At 39.5% G+C, this 22,714-nt stretch overlaps 1 protein-coding gene across 1 annotated transcript in view; it reads left to right on the top strand.

Moving 5' to 3' along the window:
• The first annotated feature begins 365 nt into the window (after positions 1–365).
• prtga (protogenin homolog a (Gallus gallus)) overlaps positions 366–22,714 on the top strand; it is a 33,431-nt gene continuing 11,082 nt past the window's right edge. Inside the window, exons 1-10 of the mRNA XM_030081804.1 lie at positions 366–432; positions 1,701–2,003; positions 12,782–12,926; positions 13,102–13,235; positions 13,835–14,131; positions 14,403–14,562; positions 15,219–15,466; positions 17,482–17,646; positions 19,013–19,318; positions 21,022–21,210. Of these exons, the coding sequence (XP_029937664.1) occupies positions 366–432; positions 1,701–2,003; positions 12,782–12,926; positions 13,102–13,235; positions 13,835–14,131; positions 14,403–14,562; positions 15,219–15,466; positions 17,482–17,646; positions 19,013–19,318; positions 21,022–21,210 (2,014 nt within the window). The remainder of the gene's footprint in view (positions 433–1,700; positions 2,004–12,781; positions 12,927–13,101; positions 13,236–13,834; positions 14,132–14,402; positions 14,563–15,218; positions 15,467–17,481; positions 17,647–19,012; positions 19,319–21,021; positions 21,211–22,714) is intronic.

The raw sequence follows: 22,714 nt of genomic DNA, 5'->3' as shown, positions 1-22,714 counted from the left end.
CATAAATAGTAATGTAATACATATCAGAGTTGGTTTTGCCACTGCTTACTTATCAGTGGTGAAGCTATTGTGTTTTTAAAGGGCCAATATTAAGTTGACTATCAAAGGTCCAATATAAAACAAATATCTCTGTGGCCCAGTACAGTAGATGGACGGCTCCCTCCCTGACCTGCCGCTAGGTGGCGTGATGGATCAGACTGCTCCAGAGTCTGTGAGCTTCAATGGGGATGTCCATCCATTCATTCAGGCACCGGAAAAAGCCCAAGCGCCTGTGCTGTGTCGGTCAGTCGTGGTCAGTAGTAGCAGCCCAGTCCGTCTGGAGGACACAACGATGCGAGACTAGCATGCACGGACAATTCAGATAAATGGCGCCTGTCAAAAGGAAATTATACCAGCGTTTGCTGTTTTGTGTCGTTTTTCTTCCAATCTCAGGTAAGCAGCATTTTTACTCAAATTTACGAGAAACAGAGGACACTATTAACCGCCTGCGCATCACTTTTCATGTCAAGTTTTGGTCCGTTACAAGTAGCTCAATTCAAATTTGTAGCTAGAAAATGAAATGCAAAACTTGTCTGTGCCCCTGTCGCTTCATGAAGGTCGACACGGACGAAGTGAATTGATGTTTCAGGTAATGCCATAGCTTCCTCACAGTTGGTTTAGTGGAGATAAACTCTTTTACAATATTAACATGGACCTCAACAGACCGCAGCAAAAGTTATCACTCGAGAAGAAACTCCCATGACAGTTAAAATATTCAAACCTAAAACAGACAGCCCATGTCTCGGCTGGTCGACTTTACTCGGTACTATGCTGTCATTTACTCTGACTGTATTACACTACGTTAGAGTAAATGATGGCACCATTACACTTAAACTGAGTTAAATATGTGATAACCCCTCAAAAAATATCACCTTAGGCTACTATCATGTATTTGGTAATAATAAGTTAGTTTTCTTCAATGGTCCCTTGCCTTGTTTTGGGGTATCAAACCCTGGTTAACAAACTGTACTTTGCAAATGTCATCCTTGAATGTTATTGAAATGAAAACATTACATAGACGAATAGGCGATGAGGCCATTGCTGTGAATCATAAATTAAGCTGTAATGTATTCTACTGTTACGCCGCGAGTTAGGAATGACATTATTTCTCTGTTCACTCCACAAAAGGTCACCTTAATGAAGCATTAGATGAATTTCATGGTGGGATTTCAGTAAGGGAGTAATAGGATCATCTGTTCACCTTCAGCTCGTGACTTTATGAGCCATAAGTAATTGGATTAAAGTGGAATCGAGACATTTGGAAATGTGATTACTGTAGCTAAGGACAGTGGAGCTCCTGCTGGCAAGGCTCCAAGCCTTTCACATGTAATATTTCACCTTAATAGAACATTTTAATTTGCGTCACACTTGGATTGAGTTGAGTTGATAAACAATTTGAATGAATGAATGAATGATACTTTATTAATCCTTTGATACCTGATATTAGCCATTGTTAGAGATCCATACCTGCCAGTGTTCAATGTAATTAATTTGACTCCACAAGAAAGCAAGCATGCAGACTGAAATAAACTAGTTACACTGATGTGAAGATTGGCTTCTAACCTGACAGTTGACCCCATACTGAGAGCCAAACACCTCATAATCTTAAGTGTTGTTATCCTACTTACAAACACTGACTGCTATCTTCCCTCTTTCTACAGGTGTTTTGTGTTTTAGTGAGTTATTTTTTATCAAGGAGCCCCATGATGTCACCGTCATGCGGAAAGATGCTGTTATTTTGGACTGTCAGGCGCACGGAGAGGCACCTATTGATGTCAGATGGCTCAAAAATGGGATAAAACTGGTGGAGAGCGAGCGGATCTACCTTCTCACCAATGGTTCCCTTTACATTTCGGAGGTGGAAAGCAGAAGAGGAGACAAATCAGATGAAGGGTTTTATCAGTGCCTCGCTCAGAACAAGTATGGAGCAATCCTGAGCCAGAAAGCTCGTCTTACAATCGCAAGTAAGTGTCATCAAAAAAAAAAAAAAAATAGCAAAAACTGCGGAGGAGGATGTGTGATGTGAAGTGATGGGTGACTCTAAATGTTCAGCTAGAGTTACATGGCTTGTATTTGTCTGTTGTCATCAGTGGATATGGCTATTTAACAGTCTACAGCTGTGTGTTTGTGTGGAAAATGAGGGGGCACGTATCCGGTTTCAAATCTGCCTGGATGGATCATCCTCTTTTTGCACTGCTTAATGTTGTATTTTGGGCATCTTAGCTTCTTTAATCCACCTAATGTGAGAAGGCATTATTGGCAGCAGAAGGGGGAGAGGGGATAATGTCTTCAAAGTTAGAGCCTTAAAAGGATACTATTTGGAAGGAGAATATGCCCCATTGGTGTGTTAATGAAGGAGCTGAAGATTTGAAAGGTTAGGAGCAGTCCAGGACAGCATTTCTCCGATGCTAAAAGAACAGATGACCCCTATTCACCAGGGCCAGCCTTTCATGTTATTGCTCCTCGCTGGAGGAATTGTTCTTTTGGGATGCTTGTTCCTCCAGCGCTGCGCAAGCTGGCCTGTCCCCCTTGCGGGGGAGCAGGGATGCTTCAGGCAGAGTTGGTCTTTTGGGATCTTATTCTTGGGTGTCACCAACTCCAAAATACCCCGCCCTACCCCCAGGGCCATCCTTCTTGTCATGCTACTTTGTAAAAAAAAAAAAAAAAAAAAAAACATTCCATGCAGGATGGTTAAAACTTAATTTAATCAATCATTTTACTATTGTGTGACTATTTTGGATGAAAAGGATCGCTAATACACAGCAAATTGTCCTACATGGCAAAGTATGCAATTAGAGTACATTCCTCCTCTGATGTGATCCTGAAGTTTGAGTGAATCCAAATGTTGAGACAAGGTCGTCTACTGTTTTCCCCAAGATGGATTCATACTCATGTGTGCTTTGTGAATACTTTAAATGATTAGTGGAAAACATGTTTAAAATAAAGACATGGCAGCTTGTGAAATCACATGTTTCCCACATTCTTGACATGATTGTTAGATGATTGTTTGGTGGGTTTGGCTTTATAGAACATAAAAAAAATTAAGTTATTTTGAGTTAAATGACATTCCCAAGATATTTGAACAAACTTCTATGAATTATTCTGAAACTACTTAACCAGCATACATACATATGTCTGTATGATTTTTGGCCCTGATCCAGGTCTCTATCCTGATGTTTACTGAATAGTACAAGTGTCTGTAGTTTTATTAATAAATTGAGTGGTTTATGTGCTTTATAGTTCAAATTTAAGAGGCGATAAATGCTGCCAGTAGAGTTTACTAGTTTGTTTTAAAATGGCACTTAGACCTGCTGGAGGGTCTATCTGGAAGCTCATAAAATTTGCACATACCTGAGAAATGCTTAGTTGAAGGAAACAAAGGTAGCAGTGGGGGTTGTTGAGAGCAGCACACACACACACACACACACACACACACAAATGTGAATTGCCGTTATCTAATACCCCAGCCTTACCCTGAGTGTCTAAATGACCAAACTTTATTGCAGGCCTGACCAGGGTAGTAGGGGCTGGAAGCTCTGCACAATTGTTTTCTGCTTCACTACTCTGGCCAAAGAGAGAAAAGCTTTTCACTCTGACCCTTTTTGTCCCCCCCCCCCCCCCCCCCCCTCCACCCAGAAGAAAAGAGTTTCTTTGGGGGCAATTGTTTGTCCAGATATCAGTGGACATAACAGCTGGGCCTATTCATCACAGCAAAGCTAATTATGTTAATGTTACATGTGAGATCAGAGATTGTTTCTAAGTTTAATTTTGATGTAAAAGTAAGGATGGCCATCTTCATTAATTTCAAGAATTTCCAATTGGGGATCAATAAAGTACATCTAATTATCTATTATACATTGTTTTTTTCTCCTGTAGAAATCTTCCCAGTGCTTTTGAAGATACGTCATTTGTCATAGATGTGTTTGTGGCACTCGTGTTTCACTTAAGGAACTCTTTCTGTGGAGTTAAGTTTTTATGAAAAGTTGAATTGAAGTGTTTGTGTGGCCTGAGATCTTTTCACGTGTTAAATTCCTGAGCAGGAAGATTGATAGTGCAGCATGTCTGGACCTTTAGTAACTTCAATAGCTTCTGTCCAGAGCCTCTTGTCACCTCTGGCCCTGTTAGATATCCCTCATTATCAGTCATGCTACCAAGTCCTTTCCTTTGGCTCAGTTCTGTATAAATCATGATTAAGGCCAGTGTAGAGAATAGCGATTGATCTGTTGTTTTTTGGTTCACATGTGGGATTGCCTCTGCCTTTTCATCCTGAGCACAGATGCTCATATGCTAAAGCAGAAGATCTGCTACAGGGTTTAAAAGAATATAATCAGTTACCTTGAACACTGGCTTGCTAAATCACAAAGGTGAGGGGGGTTTTGGCCTTGTGATGAATAGGCATGTGACATATGAGCCTCATCACGTGACCTCTGTCAATAGGCTTCAGATTGATGGGGATTTCAGGTGAAAGATTGCATCCTCAACTCGCCCTTTTAGGCCTCTTGCACCACGTGACCACAGGTACACAAGGAACTGTGAGTCAATGTCTTTTAATGTCCATCGAACTGATGGTACCTCTTCTATACTAACAGTGTTATGTTGGTGTAAAGTGGTCAACCTAATGCTGCCTCTTGTGTTAAAGAACCTCGGGAGCTGTCTGATGAAAGCTAAATTAAAACAAATGTGGAACAATTCAAATTGTTCATTATCAGGGTAGCTGGCAGAAATCAATGACAGATTTGTTATGGATGGTGTAAAATCTTTCTACTAAAAATTACCCAGACTTTCAATCATTAGACTTTGCCTAATTATACTAATGTTGTCCTCCAAAGTGGAAATTGAAGGGCAAAACATCAAATGGGAATGCCTGGTCATCCTAGAGGGAAGCTGATGCTTGTCTTTTGCTGAAGGACAGCTCACCCTTGGCTTTGTTTACAATGCACCAGGGTGACATAATGTTATCAAGTGTTTTCCTGTTGATGCAGTGGACTATGTGTCTGATTGTCCTGATTTTAGTTTAGCTACATAAGCTTAATTGTTGCTTACATAATTGATCGATAAATGCAATTTAGCTGTGCACTGTTGCTGCTGGATTCATCAGAGGTAGTTGAATTAAAGGTTTGCTGTGACCATTTGCTTTGTAGCCACAGTCCCATCTTTTTCTGACCTTGTGACTATCCTCTGGAAATGAACGTATTGTTTAGCATGGTATTTCAGTCAGATGGGGTGAGTCATGAGGTAGGTAGGGTACGTGTTGCAATAGCTGACATGAATCTGCACAAAGCAGATATTTAGAAAAAATGAAAAGATATGTCTGTATGCTAGACAAGATATGCTCTCATGATTAGCGCTTCTCAAACAAACATATAACTCATCTCCCTCATATATAAATGGTTTCATAATGTTGCATAACATGGCACATCCAGGACAGTGTGAAAAGTATTATTGAACATCCATCACCTTCTTGCAAGGACAAAAACAATTTGTCCCATACAACCTAAAGTGCGATGTACAGCTATATAGAGACTGAGTGGGAAAGTTAGGGCTGGGCGAAATAGACAAAATCAAATATTACAATATTTTTTTTTTACCTTGACCTTACCAGGTCCATGTGGTGATATTGTAGTGATGAGTATTGGCACTTTCACAAAATGTTTCACAAAATGAGATTTTTGATAAACAATCATTATTAATGTGGATATGATGACAAAGCAGGTAGAAGCAAATAATAGAACAGCTAGAACAGATTAATAAGTTCAAAAAATTGTATCTCTTTACTGTAATGCAGCCTTTAAAACCACGAAAAGACAACACTTTTGCCGAATCATGATACCATGATATCCAAAATCCCAGATATCTAGTCTTATACCACGATATTAATGCGTTATCAATATATTGCCCAGCCCTAAGGAAAAGATAAGTATAAGATTGCAGAGGATTATTGACACAATGCTAGCACTGCAATATGAAGTTTATTTCTATGTACTACTCTAAGAAACAGTCCAACAAATGTGTTTCTCACTGAATGTCTATGGACGACCTGTAGGTTGTAGTTCATCATTACAAACTACAAATTACAAAATACATAAGGTTGTTGGTTTGCTTGTGTCTAGATTTGAGAGGGGTTTGGTCATTCTCACAACTGCTGAGTTGACTGTTTTGGGTTCTAATATAAATGTGAATTTTTACACTGAGTGCTGTTTTATTTTAATAATAAAGATATTAACTTTATTCACATCTAAAGCCCAGAGCACAAAGAGTCTCAGAGGGGTTATTTGACTAAGCTGCTGCTGTCAACTTAAAAAGTTGGATTTTACCTTACTGGTGTATCTGTACGCAGCTGGGACAGGACCACAGCATTATTATTGGTTGCTAAGGAGTTCATCTGACTTGCAGTGGCTCGGCACAATTAGAAGCCACAATAAGAAGAAAGCAAACTTGGCACAGTATGAGATGGGGTGTGAATGAATGAAACACCCTTAAGTGAAATAGCTCAAGGCCTGGAATCTTGTTTTTCTCCTCTGCTGGACCTGAAAGGTTACCATGGTTCCCTTTAACGGCAGTTCCAGAGGTTAAAGGTTTCTTTAAACTGTTCAATAGATGGAGACAGAGAACAGGACCTAAATCTTTCCTGCAATAATGCTGGACATTCCTCTATTTTTATCAGCTGCTTTAATGATTGCAACCAGTGTGTCTACTTTGTTTTCATGAGCATCTCTTCATTGGCATTTTGTGCTACAATAACACTCAAGTTATATATTGTTCTCCCCTATCAAATGATTTTGAAAGAAAGAATAAAACAGTAATTACGGAGCAGATTGACTTCTTCAGCTGTATGTTCTGATACAAAGATTAGAGACAATGAACGCACTGTCTCTGGTGAGTGGAGGGTGGCTGTTGAATGATTGGAAAACTTTGTGGCAAGATAAGGGATTGGAGGAGGGGATGAATGCCCCCTTCTAACCCCACTCCCCCACCTCCCTGCTCTGTGAGAGGTCACACTGCTCATGGGAACAGCTCTTTGTTTAGCCAGGTCAGTGGTCACTTGACTATCCTGCAGCCTGTGTAGAGCTGCATTACATCTGCCATCCAGCCAATGATCGATTTGTGGGGCTTTTCAGCTTTGCATTCTTCTCTCTGCTTATCAGCCCTCTTCTTCTTTTTTTTTTTCTCAGAACGCTTTATTAATGTCTGGTGGGGTCGCTGAACATTTTAAAGGACTCATCACTCAACTCATTTGTGTTGTGCTGCATTTGTACCATTAATTAGAAAGCCTATGTGATGCATTAGTAGGCTAGTTAGCAGTGAAAGGTCCTATCACAAGGTGAAACTCTGCAAGATCAACCAAAGAGAACAGAAAGACCTTATTCTTAAACTTCTTTCAAAGAGTACCAATGAAACTTTTTGATGTCATTGTCTTAGTGAAAGCAGTCTTATAAAGAGACTTATTTCAATCAGGAAGATTCACATAAGCAGATATGTTCACATAATATGCAAAGAATAAAAGGACGATTAAGGTTTTGCAGTGCGGAATTCCATTAATATACCATGCAGCCTGCGGCATCAGAATGAGACGATCAATCTTAATGTCTCCCCAAAAAGATTGGACCCTGGGGGGGGGCTGGTAACTCAACACAAATAGCTTCTATCAACCAGGATGTTGAAATGCGTTTAGACTGTGGCTGAAACTGGGTGAAGTTATGACAAGGCAGAGACCAGCTGCAAGGCAACAAGGCAAAGATAGCTGGCTTAAGAGTGTTTTCGGGTGTGGCTGTGGAGAGCGTGAAGTTGGCTGCAGTTCAGCAGGGACTTGCAACTCCTGACATTACAGTAGCTAATAAAAGAGGACTGAGTGATTTGGCTGTGGAGTCAAGAAAATAATCCCTACTATACCATTTAAACTCGTCGTACAGCAATGTAACTACTTGTCTGACACACTAGAATGTGAAAATATTTGATTTATTTTTGACTGATTTGCAAGCAAGGGAGTTAATTAGCTGTCATTGCATAATTTATTAAAGGGAAACAATGTGCTGCAATTTATTTGGCTTTGGCAAAAAAAAAGCAAGAAATGACCTGAAAATTTGCAAGAAATTAGTAAAAAGTCACAAGAAGATGACCTATACATTAGAAGAAAAAAAGTACCAGAAAATGACCTGAAAACTATCAAAAAAGACCAAAAATTTACCATAAAACTAGGTTGATGCGACTACTAATAATAATCATCTGCAGATTTAGTTGGCATAAAAAAAAAAACATGCAAAAACTTAACACTGGGATTTAAGCTGCCTCGGTTAATTTTGCCTGAGAGTGAATTTCTGCTGCTTTCACTGTCTTTTAGACAGTGAAAGCAGAGATGGGGAAAGACAGCCCCTTGCCATTTGTAGACAATAAAGGTAGCGTATAACTTTATTGTATTTACCAGCCATTGTGCCAGTGGTGTAATGCTTTGACAACTGGCCTGCGTGTATAACAACAGATTGGTGTTTTTCCTTGTGTTGGCAACAACTGTCAAATGTCAGAGCTGCAGAAGAGAAAATGGTGTTAGAGCGGATTACAACATAGCATTTAAAGATAGCAGAAAGTCAGTGTAGTCTCTCTCTCCCAGTTGGAGAAGGCACTGAGTGATTGATTGTCAGTTTTCTGAGGAGCAGCAAGCCCTGGTGCTGTTCTGGGGTGGTCATGCAGGACTGTGCAGGGCTGAGTTGTGCACTGGCCAGGATTTGTGGAGGTCAGAGGTGAGAGGTGAGGTTGCTGGGAAGGGCAGATGGTCAGACCAGTTTTTTTCATGCTCATTGAGAATACACAGGCTAAGGTATTTACCCCTCGTTTGAAACAAGCTGGTAAACAATGTAATTAAATTTAGATTTCCCTTTTAACTCTTAATAAGTGTGTTTTGGTAAAATAAAGGGAAAGGAAAACATGATTGTGAAAGTTCTTTTTTCAATAGTTGAATTTGTAAGACATTGGTAATAGATGGCTCAGTGTGTTAGTACAGGTAATTATACAGATCAGAGAACCTTTGTCCTCAAAGTGTTTGCCTTGATTATTTCATAAAGGAACATTAGATGCCCTTTGGCAAACATCATCCCTCAAACCAGAAGGTCAATCTCCTGTTTTCAGCAGCCTTGGCCAATGCTTGACAAACCCTAGCTGTTATAGATTTTCAACCCAGCTTTAGTAGTTAATCAATAATCAATGAAGATCCTGCTGTTTGTCAATCTAGCATCATCTGACTGAAGGCAAAGTGTGGAGGCAGAGGATCAGTGCAGCTCATCTCTTGTGCCTTCTAGTTATATCACTTCAGCACATTAGAGACTTTTTTAGAGTCGATGTGAGGCCTTTGGTGGGGGTTGGGGGCTGCATGCCCACCCCCACTTCTCTCTACACATCAAACATCCACAGTACAGCACAGCACTGTGCCTACAACCCAAGAGGCCTAAGAGCTCAAAACTAATTTGATTAAACATATCCATGGCAAAAGGACTCAGGAAAAGAGCGGGCTAAGAGGGCAGTTTGTTCAAATGCAGAAAAGAAGGTTGTGGCCACAGTGTATGTTTTTTTAACAGGGTTGCTATTCCTATTTATCCCCACAAGTGACCCTTTAATCTAGTTCCATTTTGTCCCAATAAAATCTAAAATAAAATGTCTGGTGGTGAGTTTTTTTTGTAATTGATCAACATTTACATTTAATACATGGTGAAAGAGAAAACACAGCATTTCAAATGAGAATGCCAAATGCTGGTAAAGAGTTTAAATTTATTTAATTTGATCTCAGGCCCTTGTGGGCAAAAACTGTCGAGATATTAGCTTTATTTGGATGATTTTCAGGGTGTCCTCCTCTCTAAGGGAGACTAAATGCTGTCAGCGTGCAGTGGTCATGATTCAGTGACTGTTTTGCTTGGCAGCCAGAGCTCTCCTGCTGTTTAGCACCGTAACACCTGGCAACACAATTTACATTCAGCGATCCATCATGGCTCCCATGGACACTGCTGTGTGTTTATGACAGGATAGGGATTTCCTATTTGACATTTCTCGAAAGCAGAGCTCAACACAGCATGTTGTCTTTTGCAGTTCTCTGTGTGGAGAGACTATAATGTGCTTAGATATCCAGTGCTGACTTCTGTGTGAAATCTGATCTGACCTGTTGGAAGAAACCATAGGTAGTCTGCATTGGTTCGCCTCCAAATGCTTGATAAGTAATTCAACAGAGCAGGGTTGGCAGTGGGTGAGCTCAGGGCAGAGCAAGTCAGTTTTTGCCATTTGTGAAGCATATGGAGGGCATTTCCATCCTTAAGTGTATGTTTTATTCCCTTAGATTTTTGAAATTCTTTTAATTATTCCCTAACCCTTTGTAACTCACAGAGCATGTGGGCATTGTTTGTGTAATCTATCTGTATCTGTCTACAGATATCTAGATATAGATACTATAATAAGTATAAGTATATATATGTTTTTAAAAAGTTTTTTTTTTATTATTATTTAGAAGGTTTTGGTCTTTTTTCTGCTAATTTTCTGGTCATTTTCTGTTTTTTCATTTTTTCTTTTCAATGATTTTTTAATGATATTCTGGTCATTTTTAGGTCACTTTCTTATAATTTGTCTCTTAATTTTTGGATATTGTTTCATTTTTCTTTTTTTCTTTTTTGTTTAACATTTTAAATTTTTTTTACTGTCTTTTTTTCTCATTCAGGGTTCTCTCTCAGGCAGTATTTTAACTATATTGCTTTTTTTATAGCTTGCTTTGTATATTGTGAGAATGTCTGAATATGTCTTGTATACGTGGGCTCAGTGGGTTTGATGTTCTCTCTTAAGTTTGTTCAAGGGTAGAATTCATTTTGATGTTTTTTACACCTTGAATATATTGACTGGTTCAACCAGATGTCCCACTTAATGCTCCTCTCTGTTTCTTCACTGCTGAGTGCTGATGGCTCATCACAGCAGAAGGAGGTTAGATATGTGCATGGAGGTCAAAGAGCACCGCAGTGTTTGTTTGTCCATTACCTAAGAGGTGATAGTTTCATCCTGAAAACACGCATGAGCTTTACATCGTGACACTATGCAAACTATGTAAAACTAGAAATAATGTCAGTCACTTGAATGAAGTTGGACAGATTTAGTTTTTTCATTCACTGGAAAAACAAAATCCTGTTTGTTGGCTTAACAAGACTCTCTATTGCATCAAGGATTATTGGATTTATTATGATAATTCATTTGCTGTGGTGCTTTTTGTTAAGATTTTGTTTTGCTCTGTATCAGGAGCACCAGTGCAATTGATTTCTTTTAACAAATTATTGACGTGAAGCTTCTGCAACGTCTTTAGATGAGATGGGGGATGGTACAGCAGTGAATGACCTTAATGGCTTTCAGGAATTTTACTGCCTGGGGGGAACTGTTGTTGTTGGCAGAATTTACCAAAGGAAAAAAAAAACTTAAATTATTCTAAAAAACAGACAAATTGGGTGGTTCAGTGCTGGCCACTTGTTTCACTGTAACAGGCCTTATTCATGCTGGGTTGGTTTGCCTGTTGTTCGGCTGGTGGCTGATGACTGGTCACTTTGAGGGAAACTGTCCTTGCAAAATGTTGTTGTTGCACTCCAATCAACACCCTCCTGCAGCACTCAGCAGCTCTGAAGCTTTAGGTGATAGGCATCTGTGCTTTCTGATATGCTCTGGATTTATCTGACAGAGATGGATGACATTATGAAATATGTCAGCTTGAGGTCATTCAGAGATACGAGCTGAGAGGGAAGCATTATTATAGAAGTATATAAGCAACATATGCATTCCTCATTAGAGATTCCAAGAGCAAGAATATTTTTTTTCTTTGCTTGCACTGCTTGAGCTGCAGGTCTAGAGTCAATAAACTGTATGTTGTTTGAGTTTTGATGCGTGTTTGATATTAATTGTTTTTATATATCATGGATGTCAATAGTCTATCTTATCCTCAAACTTTTTGCTTAACTGGTTGAGGTGTCTCTATCTTTCTTTGGACAGATTTGAGAGGGTTTCTACTTTTATCATGTCTTTGTTTAGACTTCTAATGTGCTCTAGTTTTCCAAGTGAAGTTGGTGTCAAGGCACAGAGAAAGAAACACAAGGAACCAGTTTCAAAACACAGGAACAGAGTCTCCTTTGACTTTCTCATTGTATTGTTAACACCTAAATGATAAGTAATATTTATCCTTTGATTTAAACATTGTTTTGTGCAATAGTGGAACTTAGTGGAACATCTATGTCACTGCTCAGGCAAAGTTCAATCTCGATATGTTGATTCAAAGGAGTTGATGGAAGTTATAGTGAATTCCTGAGAAAAATATTAAGCTATAGGTTTACAATAAATCATTCATCACTCCTCAGTTAAGTTATTGGTCTACAATTGTTAATATGATTGTTATGTGATTGTGTGTGGGAGTTCAGAAAAAAGATCTTTTGTTGTAAAGAAAAGTATAAAAGTTTTAAGATATAAGGCAACATCATGTACATAAACAGAAATCTGTTCAGCTTCCCCTTCAGTAGTAACTGATAAAAAAAAAATGTATCAGGCTACAGCATGTAACATCCAACTGATATAATGATATAACTGATAAAGATATAATGTACAGCTGTGTGAACACATACAGATATTACGAAAACGTTGCAAAACAAATATTAGAACATCATTCCAATTTCATTGTTTGAATGCAAAATGTTAGACAAAAAAGTCACTCATTTAAAACTGACTGTCATTGTTCTGTTTGCCTCAGGTATCTCCTCCTTTACAATCCAACCAACATCCATAGTGGTGACAGAAGGCTCAGTTGCCAGGTTTTCCTGCAAAATCACTGCACACCCTCCTCCCATCATCACTTGGGAGTTCAACCGGGTCACATTACCTCTCGCCACTGAAAGGTACACTTTCTTTTGGTTTCAGCTTCACTTCACGATTCATTTTGTATATGCTTAATAGAGAGTTGCTTGAAACATGAAAATATAATCATTTTATTAGTTTTAAGGGATGTTTGATTTACTCTGTGCTGTCAGTGATGAAATTTTCTTCACATCTCTCTGTTATTGTGGCATCCAGAATCACAGTCCTGCCCAGTGGTGTTCTTCAGATCCACGGCGTGCAGCAAGCACATGCTGGGAATTACCGCTGCACAGCCACCAACATCGCCAGCCGCCGACGGAGCGCAGAGGCCACCCTCACTGTTACCCCAGGTGTGTCACCCAGCAGCAACATGCTGTTTAGCAGCGTATTTTAAATGATACTCCAACGCCCCAAACCAATAAAACTTTTCCTAATAGTGTGACAAACTCTTTGTTGGACTTTCTTGCTCTTCTTTACACCTCAAAATGCGCTTTGCATTTCACCAAGGCATCTGACCTCAACCTTTGACATGCATTTAAATTCAAGAAATCTGACACTGATTCAGAATCACTGATCTAATCTTGTCATATCAGACTCCCGAGAACAAAATCAAGTCGGAGTCTGGGACTTAATTAGAATGAGCTTGGGGGTCCAGAACATGAAAAAGTTTGAAAACCCCCTGTCCAATGCACAAAAAATGTATGCATTTTTAAAAATGCATTTATTTTTGCAAGAAGCGTGTTGCTTGAGGATGAACACCAACACTTTGTAATGTAGCAGCTGCTTTACCAAGCACCACAGATAACGTTTTTTTGGTGTATTCGTTGTTTTTGTACATTATACAGTTCATCCACCTGTTCTATTTCATTTCACTTGAATGTATACTAGTGGCTGTGGCACATTTTTATGCAGTAAAACTACAATATTTTCCTCCTCTGTCCCACTGTAGCTCTGCACCCCAAACTCCCCCAGAGGCCGCACATCATTGCTGGGCCTCAGAATATGACTGTGTCTCTGCACCAGAGTGCCATCCTGGAGTGCATGGCTACAGGAAATCCCCGACCCCTGATCTCCTGGAGCCGAGCCGACAGCAAATCTATTGATGTTTACAACACCAAAGTGCTTGGAAACGGCAACCTTATGATCTCGGACATCAAGCCCCAACATGGAGGAGTCTACATGTGTAGAGCCACCACTCCTGGCACACGGAACTATACTGTGGCTGCAGCCAACATCACTGTGCTTGGTAAAGATGTACAGCAGCCTGACTTTATATGTTCTGCACTGAAAAATGACCATTTTAACAAGTCTTTTAGTCTCATATTTAGTGTTGAAATCTTTTTTTTTTTTAACAAGTGAAAAAATCTGCCAGTGGGATGAGATTATTTTTGTAGTTGGTCAGTGTTTTATGAGTTAACTTAAAATTGAGGTATCAATTAGTTCTTTTATTCAAGCAGTGAAACTTTTGTGATGCTGCTACATGTGTTTCTCATTGCTTCTGATGCTTCTCTTTGAAGCACCACCCTCCTTGGTGGAATGGCCAGAGAGCCTGACTCGCCCACGTGCTGGCACTGCCCGCTTCGTGTGCCAGGCTGAAGGAGTCCCCACACCCCAGATCACCTGGCTGAAGAACGGGGAGAAAATCCACTCCAATGGGCGCATCAAGATGTACAACAGGTCTCAAATCTTAAGTCAACAATATATCTTTCTCGTACTTTTGTTTGTGGGTTTTCCTTTCCACTTCTGTACACAGAGACATGATTAGGCCTAAAACTTGTTTAGATGTTTGACAGTAAATCTGTGGGAATACAGCTTTAATAGTTTTTAATTGTGTACTAATAGTTTTTGTGCTTAATTTGTTTTGTTGACTGATTAATTTTATTTGTTTATTTTTTTGGTTTTGGTTTTGGTTTTACTTTACTTTAATGTACCCTGGGCTGCATTTTAAATGAGGATTCTTCCCTCAGTTCACTACAAGACTTAAATAAACGTTTAATTGAGTGAATAAAAAAACAGGAAAACTTACTCCTTTTCCCTTTAGACCCTATTTTAATAGTCTTTATTTTCCAATGTACAATGATTCAGATAAATAATTCATCAGCCTGTCCCCACAGTAGGAAGGAAGCTGAATAATTTACAATAGTGCAAACGAGGTTTCAGTTGGTTTCCCTGTAAATTGCTGCCACTTTTCATCCATCTCTCTGTGCTTGTAAAGGTGACGAAGGAGCTTAACGACTTAGAACTGATAGAACAGCCTCAAGATGATGCCATCTGTGTTCGTCCACATCATCTGTGTGTGTGTGTGTGTGTGTGTGTTTGTGTGTGTCCCACAGCAAACTGATTATCAACCAGATCATCCCTGAAGATGATGCCATCTATCAGTGCCAGGCAGAGAACGAGCAGGGGTCCGTCCTGTCCATGGCGAGGCTCATCGTGGTGATGTCAGAAGACCGGCCCAGTGCACCCAGGAACATCCGGGCCGACACCGTGTCCAGCTCCGCCATCCTGCTGGCTTGGGAGAGGCCTCTGTATAACTCGGATAAAGTTATCGCCTACTCAGTACACTACATGAAGGCTGAGGGTGAGTGATGTGGCAGAAACAAACACACAGATCATACTGTAATAGTCCAGTTTTGGTGATTTTCAAATGAAGAATTGTGCAACCCGCCATAGTCTACGAGAGATACGTAAATGTTAATTATTAAAGAAGAGTATTCATGATTAATTTGTGAGTGCAGGCCCTTTTCAGTTGTACTTTGGATCTATTGTTGGCTTTGAGCAGCTTTGTTGCCTTTAACTTGGCTGAAATTTGATTTGAACATGTCACCATTCTCTTGTAAAACTCAGCGGAAAGCCTGAAAGTTGTCAAGCTTAAAACAGGGATGTTTTTTGTAGCTCCTTAAATGGTGGCATTTTGGACATACATTTTGGAGATTTCATCTCACAGAAAAGATGTTCTTTTGTCCTTTTGTCACATGTGCATGGTTTTATCTCTAGCAGCAGGAAATACTTAATATATTTAGACATTATGTGTTAATGGACTTCATAGCCTCAGGAACTGGCATTTTAGATCCTTAAAATGCTTCCACTTCCTTCTTGCCCTGAAAGTGGAATGTGGAATGACCATCTGTTGTCAATAGTGTGTTGGTGGACAGAGGTCAAGGGAAAAAAGTCATTCCTCCTCTAAAATAGGAACAACGGCTTTCTCTCTACAAACAGGAATGGTCTTCAATAGACTGTTGCCCAGTCGCATGGAGAGAGTTTTAAGATGCAGGATCTCCTTTGACTGATAAAATGCAGGATGCAGGCACAAACTATTCACAGAAGCACAAGGCTTGTATTGTAGTAGTAAAAGAAAAGCCTTTTAGCCTTTCAGATTTCCTGGGAGCTTTTGTTGTTGACAACAAGAGTCACATTTGAGAATTGCAACATTTCAGGGAAAAAACTTCATCCTGTGCATTCAAGCACTACATCCATTGTAACGACATTGACCTCCGTTGGGGAGGTGAAATGTACAGAATTCAAGCAGCAAAAGGAACACCTGCTGGATTATGTAAGGATAAGAATGCAGAAAAAAGAGAGCGACTTCAGCAAATTCTCTGTTTTATTCTTGAGTAACTGGCATCTGTCAAGGACATTCTGCTCTTGATTAAGATTTAGTGGCACGTTCTCCCTGGTCCTGGACTCAGAGAATGGCTGCTCATTGACATTGACAGGAATTTCAGACAGTGCATTCTGCACCTGAGGACACAGGGAGGCTAAATGGAGGCTCTAATTAGTCTGTGAGATGGAGTGTGCTAATCCAAAAGTGCAGGATTCTGTGAGGGCAGCAGGCAAGTGTGATTTGGACGGGAAGGCAGGTTTTGTTACACTGTTCAGGGAGGCTTACTGAGGCATTCAGGCTATGGACAAGGCGTTTTTTGTTTACCCTCAAGGATCTTGTTTACAAGGTCAGAAATCAGCCCAGCTATTCTTTGTGTCCATGTGACAGGCACATCTTTTGTGTGACTTTCCCAATCTGCACCAATTAAAGAACTATCGGTCAGCAGGTGATGTGAGAAACTGTTGTGACATTTTGATTGGAGCTTAAAATGCCAGCCAGAACAGTTGAATGTCAGTTTCCTAAAGTAAATATTAAAATTCCCGCTATTTCTAACCTTATACAACTAAACTCCAGGAGCTGTATTATACTGCTGTATAATGATTGAGATGATTTCACATTAAAGGACCATGCCAGTGATTTTGGATGTTTGGCCCATTTATTACAATTTTCCCCCTTTTTCATTGCAACAAACCATTTTCCAAATTCTAATTTCTAATTTTAATTTTTGGTTGAAACACCCTCCTTATAACATTATGCTTCTGTGGCTAACAAAGTCATCAGCATTCATAAACCACAGAACTGATAACTGGCTGTGTAAAGCAACCATTTGGCCGGGGACTATTTTCTGGGTATTACACTAAGCATGCAAAATCACTGGAATGGTCCTTTAAGATTTTGGACAGGGAAAAATTGTATTTAACCTGAGATGAGCATTCTGAAGTGTTTTATAGTCTTTTTTTAAAACTCCTTTTACCTTTTTGTTGTTGATCCAGGCTTGAACAATGAGGAATATCAAGTAGTCATTGGCAATGATACAACTCGCTACATTATTGATGACTTGGAGCCTGCGCGCAACTACACCTTCTACATCGTGGCCTACATGCCCATGGGAGCCAGTCGCATGTCGGACCATGTGTTCCAGCACACCCTCGAGGATGGTGAGCCATGCACCCAATGCAGGCAGTAAACAACAGTATTAATTACGTTTCAGTGCCATCCTTTCCCTAAGGAATCTGAAAAAAAAATCCTAAAGTCATAGAGTTTGAGATAATTAAAAGAGACCCTTCTATAATAATGGTTTTCGACTGGTAATGATCCACATCTGGATCCACATTTGTCCTTAAGTCACAGTGCATATCTTGGCCATTCAGTTGGATTTTGCAAAAAGAAAAGTAAACCACAATACTTTTGTATCCTTTAGTTCTTTCAGAAATATTTCAAAATTGCCTCTTTGGCCCAGACTCTCATCTGAATGACAAGAAGTTTATTTTTTATTTTTATATTTTTTTCTTATGTTTTCCTTTTTTAGTTCTTTTTTGCATAAGGTAATTTTTTAAATACATATTTTCAAATCATTAAATGAGCATCTGCACTGGGAACCAGTAGATCAAAATAAAAATAAACAAATAAATAAATAAATAAAACAAATAAAAGCACTGTACCACATGAACTGTACCAAATCAACCTGCAGTCCACTTTTGGGCTGTGACCCTCCAGGTGAGAATCAGTACTCTATAAAAGACGTCACTGACGGTCTTTTATAGAGTACTGATTCTCAACTCAGTATAGAATAGATGGTATATACACTGGGTGTTTTGCCAAATCAATCTTTGTATGTTGCCGAGAACAGAATGGATTATGAAAACATTTGTGTCCACGGAGCTTATTGGTGTACATGGGCACGTGTATGTCTGTGTGTGTGTGTATCCATTTCTATCTGTTTGTGTGTATGTCCTGTACCCCTGGAGTGTTTTTGAATTCCAGGCAGACCTCATTTGCCCATGGTCTTGGCCTGTGGGTCAAAGGCTGCCATGTTTGTTCTGTATGGCTGACATTATTAAATGGTATTACAGAGACTGTTAAGCTTAGGGCAGGTTTGGGGTCAGCTTTACTATGGATGCTGAACAAAAATGAATGAGGGGGAAAATAGTAATGTGTTTTGATTAGTTTCACTGCTAAAGGCTGTATGTCAGATTGTTGCCTCAATATCACTACGAGTACGTATAGCTGAAACATATTCTGGTACTAGCCAAACTCCAAGACTGTTTTCATTGCAAAAGTAACTCCTGAGTTATGCAAAATGTCTTTCATTTGCACCGATTTTGGAGCTGACTGACTTTGTTTGTCTCAAAACTTCTTTTCAATGGACCAATTATGTTACAAATATAAAGTGTCAGCAAGAGAAGAAATGAATCTACACAGATGGCATTTTTAGATGGGCATATCCCACTTTTCTTTGACACGGTGTGAGATCTGCTGACATGAGAATGCCTTCATCACCTTTCTTGTCCTTTCCATCCTCAGTTCCCCTCCGCGCCCCTGAGCTCAGCCTGACCAGTCGCAGCCCCACGGACATCCACGTTTCTTGGCAGCCTCTCCCGGACAAACTAAGTCGTGGCCGGGTCACGGCCTACCGCTTGTCTTATCGCACCAGTACTGAGCATGCTGTCACACAGATGGAGCTTCCTGGAGAGAGGACCCAGCACCTCCTGGAGAACCTGCAACCGGACACCATCTACCTGCTGCGTATAGTTGCCGCAACCAGTGTGGGATGGGGTGAACAGTCAGCCTGGACCTCCCATCGCACCCCAAAGGCCTCCAGTGCTCAAGGTACAACACCAGAAAGTGTCCTCATTACAAATTCACAGTATGTTATCACAAAGGTTTTTCAGAAGATGTTGCTGTTAATGAGCTCTCTTCTATATGAAAAAGTCAAACTAGTGGCTCTATTGTGCTTTATATGGCTCTTCTTTGTACAGGAGACCATGTTTGTGGCACAAATACATCTGGTTGCACATTGTTAATCCATGAAGATGATACGGTTTGGATGTCAGCAGCCCCATTTGTCGTAAATCTTACAGAATCAAACAACCCCTGATCGATCCAGCTACGCACAGCTGAAGTTGACCTGAAAGTCTGAATTATCACTGAACCTTTCTTCTTCTCAGTTCTATTTGGGCCATGGGAGAGAACCAAGAGAAGAGCTTGCTCTAATAATCTTGTTAAGGCATTGCGTTTGTTACTCCGTGACCTTTGCCCTGCACTGTCAGTAACATTGGAATGGCTTCAGTCATGGGTCATAAAGAGAGGGACCCGGGCCTCCGGGTGGGAAGCAGAATATGGCTGTTTAGAACTACATCTGAGGCTTGGATGTGGGGGAGGGGAGGATTTGTTTTTCCTGCCCATCTCTCCTGCTCTCTGTCTCCATTTTAAATGGAGACAGGAATGAAGCTTTCCATTCAGTTAAAACCTAAAAAAAAAACAAAAAAAAACTGTGATCTCGCTCCCATGCTAGTGACTGTGGCTCTTTCTGGTCCCTAATGCTGAGCGTGAAGCAGCTGGTAAGGGACCTGAGGCTAGCTGGACTCTGATAGGAAACTTCTGAGCCTCTTAATGTCCACCAGATAAGCATAAACAGCTCGATGGAGACTAAATTCTTGTTCTCTAAGAACAAGGACATAGTGGACATTAGTGACATTAGTGTTGCAGTGATGAGTGGCTGTCTTGTGTTGTATTTGATTGAAAGTTTAAGTCACATGACACAAATAGTGGAACACTATCTCTGACGTCTTGTTTTCTGGTAGCTCTTAATATTCTATTTCACTTTTTATTAGAGTTGCAGCAAACAGTTATTTTCATTATCAGTTAATCGGTTGATTGTTTTCTCTATTAATGAATAATTTGGTTTATAAAACGTAAGAAAATGGTGAAAAATGTTACTGTCACAGAGGACTTAAAAAGCAAGAAAATATTCACATTTGAGAAGCTCGATTTGGAGAATTTGGAAATTTTCTTTTTCTCAAAATGATTATTCAACTGTCAAAATAATCGAGGCAAGGCAAAGTAGCTTTATTTATATAGCACATTTCATACACAGATGCAATTCAAAGTGCTTTAGATAATGGTAAAAATACAATAAAATTAAAAGATGGAATTCAGAAAGTACAAAAATACAGACACAATTTGAATTGCTTTGCAGAATGATGAAATACAGTAGATAAAAAAAATAGAATAAAAAACTGTGCAAAAGTACAAAAGTTTCATTACAAGGCAGAATAGGCATTGTAAAATGTTCAAGTTTTAAGTTTGGAACTACATCTGAGTAGGTTTACTCTTTGAACAAAGTAGAGAAAGGTTTATTAGAAAAGTTGTGGATAAAGATTTTATCTATTACAACCTGCATCTCATTATCAAAAAGAACTAATAGAATTACATTACAATTACATTACAAAATATTCATATATATTCATATGTAAGATAGTGCCCTGTCTTTGAACATGGAAGAGAAACATCCAACTTTTGTCTCTCTGCAGTTCCTCTGGCACCAGAGCTGCATTTGGAGCCCTTAAACTGCACCACCCTCCTGGTGCGCTGGCAGCTGGCACCCAGAAACTCAGCCGGCATCCAAGGTTACCGTCTCTTCTACCACGAGGAGAGCCAGCCTGAGAGTTCCCCGATTCAGCTGCGTGCTTCGGATAACAGACACACCATCGGAGGCCTTGGTGAGTTTTGTCTTGCCTCACTTTGGGCGAGTCATTTGGTTCGAAGTCGTGACACCACAGTGCATTGGCACACCACTGTGCAGGACACAGTGGTGTCATGGTTGTGTTTCTCTGCCTGTGTGGAGACAAATGCTTAGACCAAAGATTCCCCTCGCTTGGACTTGGGACAAATGTATGAGGCTTGGTGGCATACACTGGCATATTAATTAGGGAAAACTTTTTTTTTTCAATGGCTATAATAATTTTGAGTTCTGTTACCACTTAGGTATTATGTGAAGACAAGCATGTTTACTCATTTGCATAACAGTTTATGGCTAATATGCCCTAGATCATAGTGCAACATAATTTCTCTTTAGGGATGTGCCATAAGGCATAAGGTTTTATCAAAGTGGTTATACAAAGAAACCTGAACAAAAATTTCCTTTATTTGTTTTCAAAAATATTCATTTAAAAAAATTACTACATTTTCTAGATGCATTTAGTAAAATCAGGAAGTTATTATTTTTTGATTATTTGTGATTAATTTAGTGCAAAATTTTAATATTTTTTTATATTTCCTTAGGCACAATTTGTAGCATTTTTATACATTTCTAAACATTATATATTATACATTTTATATATTTATTTTATCATATTAACATTGTTCGTTTTTCCATGTATTTATTTTCTTTTTACTTTTTATTTTACTTTTTTAATTTCTTACTTTTGTCTCATGAAAAACGTTTTACATTTCTTTCTTAGTTTTCTTTTTCCTTTTTTTGTTTTATTTTTTGACACATTTTCTCAAAAATATTTTTTGAAATAAATAAAAACAATTATGTGTAGGCTAGTGTGGAAGAGGATTGAGAAAATTTAGAATTTACCTACTGTATTTAATCATTCTGCAAAGCAGTTCAAATTATTTCTGAATTTGAGGATTGAGAAAAATGGGTTAAAATAAAAAGGCTGCCCACCGGCCCCTGGCTTTCAAAGGGTTGATATAAGTGCTGCGACAGGTATGATTCACTTCCTTCATTCCCTGTCTGAGTATGTCTTTATCAGTAGCTACTACCAGTTTGATAGTGGTTTGAATGATCACATTTGGATTGACTTTTAATTAAAAGTAATGTAATTAAAAGTAGTGTCTTAACCGCTCAAACAAGTTTTTAGTTGACAAATGCTATTAGTTATTGTGGAAAAATAAGATGACAGCCAGCACCGGCATCTCCTGACAGCCAAGCTCACAAGTATTTGGTTTTATAGGTTTTAATCTTTTCATTTGGAATGCAGAGGTTGATTGGGCCTGGGATGGTCCAACAGCCCGTCCCACTTCCATGACCTCTCAACCTTTGAACAGAATTTTAGTGTGTGTCTATTCAACAGCTGCCGGATGGTGTTGGGTATATCATGGCCTTTAGGTCGGATTCATTTTGCCATGTTTGAGAGTGGAAAGGCGTCCCAGGCCAATGCAGTGGACAACTGACCATCTGTGGCCAGAGGGGGTCAGCCAGGTGGTCAGCAGCTG

This window comes from Myripristis murdjan, chromosome 3 (assembly GCF_902150065.1).
Source record: "Myripristis murdjan chromosome 3, fMyrMur1.1, whole genome shotgun sequence".
Classification (NCBI taxonomy): Eukaryota; Metazoa; Chordata; class Actinopteri; order Holocentriformes; family Holocentridae; genus Myripristis; species Myripristis murdjan.
This window is presented reverse-complemented; position numbering and strand designations above follow the sequence as displayed.